Below are 11,809 nucleotides of genomic sequence, written 5' to 3' on the forward strand. Positions count from 1 at the left end.
CTGTGCTAGGGTGCAGCTCAGCAGAGGCTTCCGGTACAGCCTGGGCGCACAGGTTCTGGGGTGCAGATGGCTTCGACTAGGCAGTCAAGCTGGCCCGTGGTCTTGTCTCCCCCTCTGTCCTTTTTCTGTCTACTTTAGGACCACTTGTTTCATTGAGGAGAGCTGTTAAGTTTTAAGTAAAGTCCATTTACATTTTTCATTGACCAACAGCTCCCACTTGCTGCCCCTGTTTCACCATCTTAACTCCTATGTCTTCCCATACTGAGCGGGCAATTTTTTTTTTTTTAATTGGAGCATAATTGCTTTACAGTGCTGTGCTGGTCTCTGCTGTAGAAAAACATGAATCAGTCATAATTTTATATATATATCCCCTTCCTGGTGCGCCTCCCTCCCCATCCCACTCCTCTAGGTTGTCACAGAGCACCAGGCTGGGCTCCTTGTGATACACAGCACTTCCCCACCAGTTTCCTATTTACACATGATATTGTATGTATGTCAATGCTGCTTTCTCAATTTGTCTTACCCTCTGTTTCCCCTGCTGAGTCCATGAGTCTGTTCTCTGTGTCTGTATCTCCATTTCTTCTCTGTAAATAGGTTCATCATTATTATTTTTCTAGATTCCTTGTATATGTATTAATATACAATGTTTGTTTTTCTCTTTCTGACTGACTGCACTCTGTAACAGGTTCTAGGCTCATCAGCCTCTCTACAACTGACCCAAATGTGTTCCTTTTTATGGCCAAGTAATATTCCATTGCATGTATATGTTCCACATCTTTTCTGTTCGTTCATCCGTTGATGGACATCTAGGTTTCTTCCATGTCCTGGCTGTTATAAATAGTGCTGCAGTGATCACTGGGGTACATGTGTCTTTTTGAATTGTGTTTTTCTCAGAGTGTATGCCCAGTAGTGGGATTGCTGGGTCATAGGGTGGTTTTATTCCTGGTTAGTTAGGGAATCTCCACACTGTTCTCCATAGTGGCTGTATCAGTTTACATTCCCAACAGTGCAGTAGGGTTCCTTTTTCTCCACATCCTCTGTAGCATTTATTGTTTGTAGTTTTTCTGATGATGGCCATTCTAATTGGTATGAGGTGATATACATCATTATAATTGTCATTTGCATTTCTCTAATGATGAGCAGTGTTCAACTTCTTTTCATTATTGGCCATCAGCAGGGAGATCAAACCAGTCAATCTTAAAGGAAATCAATCCTGAATATTTTATTGGAAGGACTGATGCTGAAGCTGAAGCTCCAATACTTTGGCCACCTGATGCGAAGAGCCGACTTAATGGGAAAGACCCTGATGCTGGGAAAAAATGATGGAAAAAGAAGAAGAGGGGGCAGCAGAGGATGAGATGGTCAGATACCATCACTCTCAGGGATACTGTGAAGGATAGGGGAGCCTGGCGTGCTGCAGTTCATGGGATTGCAAGAAGTCGGACACAACTTGGCAACTGAACAACTTGGAGAATGTCTTTTTTGGAGAAATGTCTGTTTAGGTCTTCTGCCCATTTTTTTGATTGGGCTCTTTGTTTTTCGGTATTGAGCTATATGAGCTGCCTATATATTTTAGAGATTAATCCTTTGTCAGTTGCTTTTAAGTTTATTTAGGTCTTATCTGTTTACTTTTGTTTCTGTTTCTATTACTCTAGGAGGTGGGTCAAAGAGGATCTTGCTGTGATTTATGTCAAAGATTATACTGCCTATGTTTTCCTCTGAGAACTTTATAGTTTCTGGCCTTATATTTAAGTCTTTAATCCATTTTGAACTTATGTTTGTGTACGGTGTTAGGAAGTGTTCTCATTTTATTCTTTTACATGTAGCTGTCCAGTTTTCCCAGCACCACTTACTGAAGAGGCTGTCTTTTCTCCATTGTATAGTCTTGCCTCCTTTGTCAAGGATAAGGTGCCCATAAGTGCATGGGTTAATCTCTGGGCTTTCAATCTGTTCCATTGGCCTATATTTCTGTTTTCTATATATGGAAATATATTTCTATATTTCTGTCTTGATGATTGTAGGTTTGTAGTATAGTCTGAGGTCAGGAAGATTGATTCCTCCAGCTCCATTCTTCTTTCTCAAGATTGCTATGGCTGTTTGGGGTCTTTTGTGTTTCCATACAAATTGTGAATTTTTTTGTCCTAGTTCTGTGAAAAATACCATTGGTAGTTTGACAAGGACTGTATTGAATCTGTATATTGCGTTGGGTAGTATAGTCGTTTTCATAATATTGATTCTTCCAATCCAAGAACATACTGTTTCTCTCCTCTATTTGTGTGGTCTTTAATTTCTTTCCTCAGTGTCTTATCGTTTTCTGCATACAGGTCTTGTGTCTCTTTGATTAGCTCTAGTAATTTTCTGGTAGCATCCTTCGGATTTTCTGTGTGTGGTATGATGATCATGTCATGTCATCTGCAAACAGGGAGAGTTTTACTTCTTTTCCAATCTGGATTCCTTTTATTTCTTTTTCTTCTCTGATATCCAAAGCACAATTCTTATATATCAATCACTGAGTTAACGAGGACTCTCTAGAGAAGCAGATGGATAGGGGTATGTGTTTTGCAGGGTGCTGGGTCAGGGGGTGGGAGGCAGAGATTTATTGTAGGGAATTGGCTCACTCAGTTGTGGTGGCTGGCAGATCCAAAATCTGCAGGTTATGCCATCTGACTGGAGACCCAGGAAAGAGCTGATGTCGCAGCTACAGTCTGAAGGCTATCTTTTTTTTTTTTTTTTAAAGGCCTTCGACTGACTGGATCCACATTTTTACTCAGTGGGTCTGTGAGTTTAAATGTTAATCTCATCTGAAAATATACCTGAATGGTGACACCTAGACTGGTGTTTGACCAAATATCTGGAGGCCAGGGCCTAGATAAGCTGACACTAAAATTAATTGTAACAATCAGTTGGGTGGTAAGTAAGGGAAATGGCCAGAGTCAAGGTGTATGTAGAATTTTGTTAGGAAGCAAGTAAGTATGTTTCCTCAGGTTACCGCTCACACTGTGTTATTTTGTTTATTTTTGCCTCTCAGGAGTTTTGCTTTCCTGACAAGCCTTGCATTTCACCAATCAGTAATTTCAGTTCAGTTCAGTCGCACAGTCGTGTCTGACTCTTTGCAACCCCATGGACTGCAGCACACAAGCCTTCCCTGTCCATCACCACTTCCCGGAGTTTACTCAAACTCATGTCCATAAACTCGTGTCCATTGAGTCGGTGATGCCATCCAACCATCTCATCCTCTGTTGTCCCCTTCTTCTCCTGCCTTCAATCTTTCCCAGCATCAGGGTCTTTTCAAGTGAGTCAGTTCTTCGCATCAGGTGGCCAAAGTGTTGGAGTTTCAGCTTCAACATCAATCCTTCCCATATATATTCAGGACTGATTTCCTTTAGGATGGACTGGTTGGATCTCCTTGCAGTCCAAGGGACTCTTAAGAGTCTTCTCCAACACCACAGTTCAAAAGCATCAATTCTTCAGGCTCTGCTTTCTTTATAGTCGAACTCTCACGTCCGTACATGACTACTGGAAAAACCATAGCCTTGACTAGACGGACCTTTGTTGGCAAAGTAATGTCTGTGGTTTTTAATTGCTGTCTAGGTTGGTCATAACTTTTCTCCCAAGGAGTAAGTATCTTTTAATTTCATGGCTGCAGTCACCATTTGCAGTGATTTTGGAGCCCCCCCCCCAAAAAAAAATCTGACACTGTTTTCACTGTTTCCCCATCTATTTGCCATGAAGTGATGGGACCAGATGCTGTGATCTTAGTTTTCTGAATGTTGAGCTTTAAGCCAACTTTTTCACTCTCCTCTTTCACTTTCATCAAGAAGCTCTTTAGTTCTTTGCTTTCTGCCATAAAGGTGGTATCATCTGCATATCTGAAGTTATTGATCTTTCTCTTGGCAATCTTGATTCCAGCTTGTGTTTCCCCCTGCCCAGCATTTCTCATGATGTACTCTGCATGTAAATTAAATAAGCAGGGTGACAGTATTCAGCCTTGACGTACTCCTTTTCCTGTTTGGAACCAGTCTGTTGTTCCATGTCCAGTTCTAACTTGCTTCCTGACCTGCATATAGATTTCTCAAGAGGCAGGTCAGGTGGTCTGGTATTCCCATCACTTTCAGAATTTTCCACAGTTTGTGATGATCCACACAGTCAAAGGCTTTGGCATAGTCAATAAAGCAAAAATAGGTGTTTTTCTGGAACTCTCTTGCTTTTTCGATGATCCAGCAGAGGTTGGCAATTTGATCCCTGGTTCTTTTGCCTTTTCTAAATCCAGCTTGAACATCTGGAAGTTCACAGTTCACGTACTGTTGAAGCTTGGCTTGGAGAATTTTGAGCATTGTCTTACTAGTGTGTGAGATGAGTGCAGTTGTGTGGTAGTTTGAGCATTCTTTCGCATTACCTTTCTTTGGGATTGGAATGAAACTGACCTTTTCCAGTCCTGTGGCCACTGCTGAGTTTTCCAAATGTGCTGGCATATTGAGTGCAGCACTTTCACAGCATCATCTTTCAGGATTTGAAATAGCTTAACTGGAATTCCATCACCTCTACTAGCTTTGTTTGTAGTGATACTTCCTAAGGCCCACTTGACTTCACATTCCAGGATGTCTGGCTCTAAGTGAGTGATTATACATTCGTGATTATTTGAGTCATGAAGATCTTTTTTGTATAGTCCTTCTGTGTACTCTTGCCACCTCTTAATATCTTGTGCTTCTGTTAGGTCCATACCTAACATACCATTTCTGTCCTTTAGAGGGTATCTTTGCATGAAATGTTCCCTTGGTATCTCTAATTTTCTTGAAGAGATCTCTAGTCTTTCCCATTCTATTGTTTTCCTCTGTTTCTTTGCACTAATTACTGAGGAAGGTTTTCTTACCTCTCCTTGCTATTCTTTGGAACTCTGCATTCAAATGGATATACCTTTCCTTTTCTCCTTTGCTTTTCGCTTCTCTTCTTTTCACTGCTATTTGTAAGGCCTCCTCAGACATCAGCGCTGCACAGCCGCTGCTCTGCCTGCGCCCCATGTCATCTGTTGGGTACCTCCTTGGCTCACTTAATGAGGGGACTGCATCGGTCCATTTGCTGGAGATTTTGGTAGTAAGCATTTGTCAGGAGTACTTGATATATGTGATAACTCGTTCCCCTTTTTGTTGTGTTCTTCTTTTCTTATTGGTCCTATTTCACTTCATCAATCCAACATTACTTTTCCATGTGTACCTATGTGGAATCATAGAATCTTGTCTGCAAAGTGTATGCATCAGTGGGATCACAAGAAACCTCAGCACCAGCAGAGATGCTGCTGTGTTGGGAGAGGACAGAGTGAGCTCTGGGGCCCAGTGGGTGATGGTGCTTCTAGCCAAGGGGGTGGGCATTAGATCTTTGCAGGTGTGTAGGGGAGGCTGCGTAGAATGTTGGGACAGAGAATGTGAGGAGAGATGGAGAGTTTGCCTCAGAGACAATTCTGCCTCCAGGGGCACCAACCTTGGGCTGCAGCTAATCCTACAATGTATACAATGACTCCAGAATGTTGGCCAAGGAACCCAGGTCCTGGCCCTTGGCACAGAGTAGTAGCTGGTTGAGAATCCCCCACGGTCTTGATTGCACAATTCATGCCAGGTCTGCACTTGCCCGTCTCCGTGCATGTTTGAATCCCCTAGACAACTTGGAGGCAGGGACTTTTTTAATAGAATTATTGAGATAATTCATATCCCTTACAAATCACCCATTTGAAAATATGCTGTTAGTGGATTTTAGTATATTTACAGATTCATGCATCATCCCAAATCAATTTTAGAATATTTCATCACTCCAAGAAGCAACCCCATTAACAGTCACTCTCCTTCCCATCTTCCCCTTGTCCCCGCCCCAGCAACCACTGACCTGCTTTTTCAGTCTCTCTGGGTTTGCTTATTCTCAATATTTCCTATAAGTGAAGTCATAAGGTAAGTGAACACCAACACCTCTTTTTTACTCATGTTGTTTTCAAGGTCCATTTGTGTTACAGCATGTGTAGTAACGTCCAGTTGTATAAATATACCGTATATTGTTTATCTCTTCAGTTGGTGGACATTTGGGTTGTTTCTGCCTTTGCTGTTATGAATAGTGTCTGAACATTCACTCACAAGGTTTTGTGTGGACATGTGTTTTCCTTTCTTTGGAGTGCCTGCTGAGGCCCACTGCTGGGTCAGCTTTAACCCTGTGCTGAACTGTTGAGTATCTACAGACTGTTTCCACAGCACTGCACCAGTGCATGCTGCCAGGAGCATGTGACAGAGGAACTACTTTAGACCCCATTTTACATATCAAGAAACCAGGGGTCAGAGCTGCTGAGACTCTCTGCTGTTCACCCCTATACCACACAGCTCACGGCCCCAGCTCGTTGTTAGGTGGCTACATTGGACACCACGGCAAGCCTGGGATTCCAAGTCCTGGCTGTGTGGCTACCATGGTGGGCCTGGCTGCACTGAGCTCCTTCTGCCTTTGGAGTGGTGAGACCAACTAGAGCAGGCTTCTCATATCCACCTTCTTCCTGGCAGATCAATCAGAATGTAGAGATTCAACGTGGCCGCCTGCGGGATGACATCAAGGAGTACAAGTTCCGGGAGGCGCGCCTGCTGCAGGACTACTCGGAGTTGGAGGAGGAAAATATCAGCCTGCAGAAGCAGGTGTCTGTGCTGAGGCAGAATCAGGCAAGTATCTGGGCTGCACAGGTGGGACGGGTAGATTAGCTCTGGGCCACAGCCTGGCCTAACCCTCACTTTGCTGTCTCCATGGTCAGAAGACATTCCCTCCCTCCTTCCGCACTCAGGCTGAGGGTTATATGCCACTGTGGTTCAAGGGTGTGGCAGCAGGGCCCAGCCCCTTCAAGACCAGAAAAACAAAGCCTCCGGCTGTATTGTTGGCTGGCAATTGTCAGCCAGCAAAAATTGGAGGAAAATGGAGGTGATGAAGATGTGAAACCAAGAGATCCCAGAGGCTGGGTGTCTGGCTCCATCTCATTTCAGGTGCCAACAGGAGACCAGAGATGTCCGTATGCCCTCTGGAACCCTAGAGCTATCAGTGTACCCACTCCTCCCACTGTATCATGTTTTCTAGACTCCTTTGAACCCCATATGGTCCTGGACTTTGGGGTGAAGCCTAGTGACCCTTGAGCAGTATGGAGATGTCCAGGCTGTCATATGATGTTCTCAAGTAACATAAAAATGGGTGGGACGAATAGGAACACTTCCACCTGGGACAGGTCAGGGACAGGAGGTCTCCTCTCCCCACCTGTGACAGGATGGGGACAGAAGGGTCACCTCCACCTGTGAGAGGACAAGAGGGTCACTTCTGCCTGGGACAAGACACCCAGGCCCTTCAAGGCCTGCCCTTGTCACCTAACTGTCCAAGAACCCCAGCTTCACAGGTTGGGGACTAGGGGGACCTTTATCCCAGAAATCCCCAAACTGGGGACCCAGGTATTTAAATCCAGCATAAGGAAGTGTGGGCCCATATGTTTACGCTGGTAGTAGAACTTCTGACCCTTGGAGCCAGAGGAAGTGGATCTCCTCCCAGGAACACAGGCACCAGAGCTCCTCCTCTGGCCGCTCGGCAGACTCTCTGTGACGCTGTGCTCATCTGTGGGTCAAGCATCCTGAGGAGTGGGAAACCAGTCCATGAGTGGCACATGGAGTCTGGCCTCTCCCTGGGGTTCCCCTACTCTAGTCCTCAGCCCACAGAGACCCTAATCGACCTGCCTCTGAGTGGTTTACTCCTCGTTTCTTGCACAAATATTGCAGAATAATACCAGTTTGTTTTTAAGTTGCTCATAGGCCCTGACTACCCGCACCAGGCATTGGTTTCTGTCAGTTCTCTCCTTGTCTGCCTGCATATACTGTCCTGGCATGCACAGCTTTGGACTCCACCCCCCTACTTGTACCCGGGCCTTTCTCAGTCAGGGTGGTGTGTGCAGTGAAGGCACATCCCACTCCAGTGAGAGCTTTAGTTCCTTCATTTTGAAATGTGATTAGAAGTGGTGGTCACATTGCACATCTAGATACATATTTTTTGTATCTTAAAAGATTTAATCAACTCTTAGTGATAATGAAGTTTTGTAGGATTTGAAGTCAATATATACTTGGTAGCATTTTAAGTCACCTAACAAATTGGCAGTGTGGGTGTGTTCTGAATTCCAGAGGGCACCTCTGGTGCTGAGCAAGTTGCATGCTTTTGCACTGCTCATGTGTGCACACGTGTCCGAGGCGCGGGCTCAGCATTTCCTGTGTGCACCTCATGCCTGCAACCCTCTGAGTATCCATGTTCTCCCAGTTGTTCAGTCACTACGATGGTGCTTCTTCCCCATCCCGTGGGGATAGAAGAGTGTCGACCTCTCTTTTACAGGTGGAGTTTGAGGGCCTCAAACATGAGATCAAGCGTTTGGAGGAGGAAACTGAATACCTCAACAGCCAGCTGGAGGACGCCATTCGGCTCAAGGAGATCTCGGAGCGGCAGCTGGAGGAGGCTCTGGAGACGCTGAAGACAGAGCGGGAGCAGAAGAACAGCCTGCGCAAGGAGCTGTCGCACTACATGAGCATCAATGACTCCCTCTATACCAGCCACCTGCACGTCTCCTTGGACGGCCTCAAGCTTGGTGACGACGCCGAGGCCCTGGCCAATGGCTTCGAGCACGGTGGCCTGGGCAAGGTGCCACTGGACAACAAGACCTCCACGCCCACCAAGGACGGTCTCACCCCACCCCCTCCCAGCCTCGTTTCTGACCTGCTCAGTGAGCTCAACATTTCTGAGATCCAGAAGCTTAAGCAGCAGCTAATGCAGGTGAGCAGGTGGATGGTGCTGGGACCCCACCCCGTTGGGTTTGTGCCACAGCCCTGGGCCTTGGGCCCGTGTGCGCCATCCCCACCTCCACTGCTGTCCTCGATGGTGTTGGCCAGACCTGCTGTTCACCACGACAGTGCTTGCCTGACACTTTGTGAATTTTTTAAATGCTATGCAGTCCTTTACTTACATTTCTTTTACGTAGGTAATTCTGTATTGTTACCTAAGTGGAACTGCAGCATTATAGGAGGAAGGTGCCCAGAGAAATAGTTTTCTGGTTATGAGTTTGGGCACCACCAGAGGTTTAACATCTCTCTGAGGTCTCCACATATGGTTTCCCATGCTGTGTCCGTTAGACACGTCAGGGTTTCTTGCCCCAACAGAACAGAACCCCAGGGTCTGCATCACAGCCTCTTGGTTTGCTGCATGTCTCTAAGGAAGGACTCACTTGGCCCCACAAACAGCTGGGCAGGGGGAGGAGCCATCATGGCCCCACACATGACACCTTGACCCATATTTATCAGAGAGAGCTCAGCAGGGTGATGAATGTGGCATGGACAGGGTCTTCACTGGGACTGACCAGGGGTTCTCTGAGGGCAGAGACTCCTGTGGGCTGTTAATGGTCCCTTTCTCTGCCTTTGCAGGTGGAACGGGAGAAGGTGGGCTTGCTGGCAACACTGCAGGACACACAGAAGCAGCTGGAGCAGGCACGAGGGGCCCTGTCTGAGCAGCACGCGGAGGTGAGCCGCCTCACGGAGAACCTGAGTGCTCTGCGGCGCCTGCAGGCCAGCAAGGAGCGGCGGACCGCGCTGGACAGCGAGAAGGAGCGGGATAGCCACGAAGACGGTGACTACTACGAGGTGGACATCAACGGGCCCGAGATCTTGGCCTGCAAGTACCGTGTGGCCGTGGCAGAGGCGGGCGACCTCCGGGAGCAGCTGAAGGCCCTGCGCAGTGCACACGAGGCCAGCGAGGCCCAGCACGCCGAGGAGAAGGGCCGGCACGAGGCCGAGAGCCAGGCGCTCACTGAGAAGGTCTCCCTGTTGGAGAAAGCCAGCTGCCAGGACCGTGAGCTCCTGGCACGGCTGCAGACAGAGCTGAAGAAGGTGAGCGATGTTGCCGGCGAGACACAAGGCAGCTTGAGCGTGGCCCAGGATGAGCTGGTGACCTTCAGCGAGGAACTGGCCAATCTCTACCACCACGTGTGCATGTGCAACAATGAGACACCCACGCGTGTGGTGCTAGACTACTACCGTGAGGGCCAGGCTGGCACTGGCAGCTGCAGCCCGGAGACCCGTGAGCGCCGCTCACCTGTCCTGCCCAAGGGCCCACCACCCGCAGAGGGTAGGGCCAGGGACAGCAGCCCCTCGCCTGGCTCCTCTCTGCCCTCACCCCTGAGTGATCCACGCCGAGAGCCCATGAACATCTACAATCTGATTGCCATCATCCGTGATCAGATCAGGCACCTGCAGGCAGCCGTGGACCGCACCACGGAGCTGTCACGGCAGCGCCTAGCCTCACAGGAGCTGGGCCCAGCTGCAGACAAGGACCGGGAGGCACTCATGGAGGAGATCCTGAAGCTGAAGTCACTGCTCAGCACCAAGCGGGAGCAGATCACCACACTGCGCATGGTGCTCAAGGCCAATAAGCAGGTGTGCATGGCGCTTGGGTCCAGCAGGGGGTGGGTAGGTGGGTGGGGGCTTTCTCAGCCTCCCTGGCTTCCCACCTTGTCCTGTCCCAGCTCGAAGAAAAAATGAGAGAAAACCTCACCTCAGTGCTGTGGGGAGGGGCTGGGTCTCAGGGGCCCAGGGCTGGCTGGGGCCTTGATCTGTGGTGCTCACCAAGGCAGCGGACTCCTCCTGATGCCTCGTCTGCCTGTCTTTTACAACTCTGACCCCCGCAGACGGCAGAGGTGGCCCTTGCCAACCTAAAGAGCAAGTATGAGAACGAGAAGGCAATGGTGACTGAGACCATGATGAAGCTGCGCAATGAGCTCAAGACCCTCAAGGAGGACGCGGCCACCTTCTCCTCCCTGCGGGCTATGTTTGCCACCAGGTAATGCTTACTGCTGTCACTGCTCAGCAGCCCGGGGACCTGGCCCTGTGGGAAATTTCCATTTCTGCTATTTGTGAAAACCCAGGGGCCCAAGTTTTGTCTCCACTTTGTGTAAAATGAGGAAGTTGGAAGCAAAAGGCCATGAGGGTGGGTCCTTAGTGGCCAGGCTGGAGGCTTGAGCTTCGAAGGAGAAGCAGGCAAGTGGGCAAGCCACTGATAACAAATGAGGAGCTTGCTTTCCAGAACTTGGTGGAAAGTTCGTATATTTTAGAAGAAAGGTTCCCCTCCCAGCAGTGGTGAGGCCACAGTGCTCCCACTCTGACCCTACCAGGTGGAGTTTGTTGGGGGTGGTGGCAGCATCTTTGTTTAGGCCAGTCCTTTGGCCAGGAACCCTGGGCCAGTGCGGAGCTGGAGGCTGCTTTGGGGCCTGGTTCTGGGTGTCTCCCTATTCAGAGAGGCTTGGTGCCATCTGCTGGCCACAGTCAGTCAAGCACCAGGGGAGTGTTCTCTGGATAGGCCTGGTGTGTCCTCAGGGCTGGGAGGCTGAGACTCCTGGTTAAATAGGTTGGAACTGAGCTCAGGGTCTGCTTCGCCTTGTGTCAAGGTGCTGGGCACTCCCTGCATTTCAGCGATATGGGAGGAGAGGGACAAAGCTCCCTCCTTCTGGGCAGTGTTTGGGAAAGATTTCAGTTAGTCCCTTAGCACATGGTATGTTGACCTTTGCTCCCTTAACTTGTATTATTTAAAAGTGTGACTTCTCAGATGGAGCCAAGATGGCAAACCTCTGGGCAAAGGTTGAAACTTGCTGATGGTCCTTGGCCTTGGTGGATGGGGGTGTAGGGTGGGTGGGTGGGTGTGCCCACCACCACCTTTACCCCAGCCACACTCCCTCAGGGGCAGACCCAGAGTGGGCATTTCTCTCCCAGATCCTTACCCAGGTAGAGGG

The 11,809-nt window shown here is 48.5% G+C and overlaps 1 protein-coding gene across 2 annotated transcripts in view; it reads left to right on the forward strand.

The window, feature by feature from the left end:
* BICD2 (BICD cargo adaptor 2) overlaps positions 1–11,809 on the forward strand; it is a 56,089-nt gene that overhangs the window by 39,450 nt on the left and 4,830 nt on the right. For both annotated transcript variants that reach the window (XM_005901837.2, XM_005901838.3), the window contains exons 3-6: positions 6,531–6,683; positions 8,374–8,808; positions 9,453–10,460; positions 10,712–10,863. In XM_005901837.2, coding sequence (XP_005901899.1) covers positions 6,531–6,683; positions 8,374–8,808; positions 9,453–10,460; positions 10,712–10,863 — 1,748 coding nt within the window. The remainder of the gene's footprint in view (positions 1–6,530; positions 6,684–8,373; positions 8,809–9,452; positions 10,461–10,711; positions 10,864–11,809) is intronic.

Source organism: Bos mutus, chromosome 8, assembly GCF_027580195.1.
Source record: "Bos mutus isolate GX-2022 chromosome 8, NWIPB_WYAK_1.1, whole genome shotgun sequence".
Taxonomy (NCBI): domain Eukaryota; kingdom Metazoa; phylum Chordata; class Mammalia; order Artiodactyla; family Bovidae; genus Bos; species Bos mutus.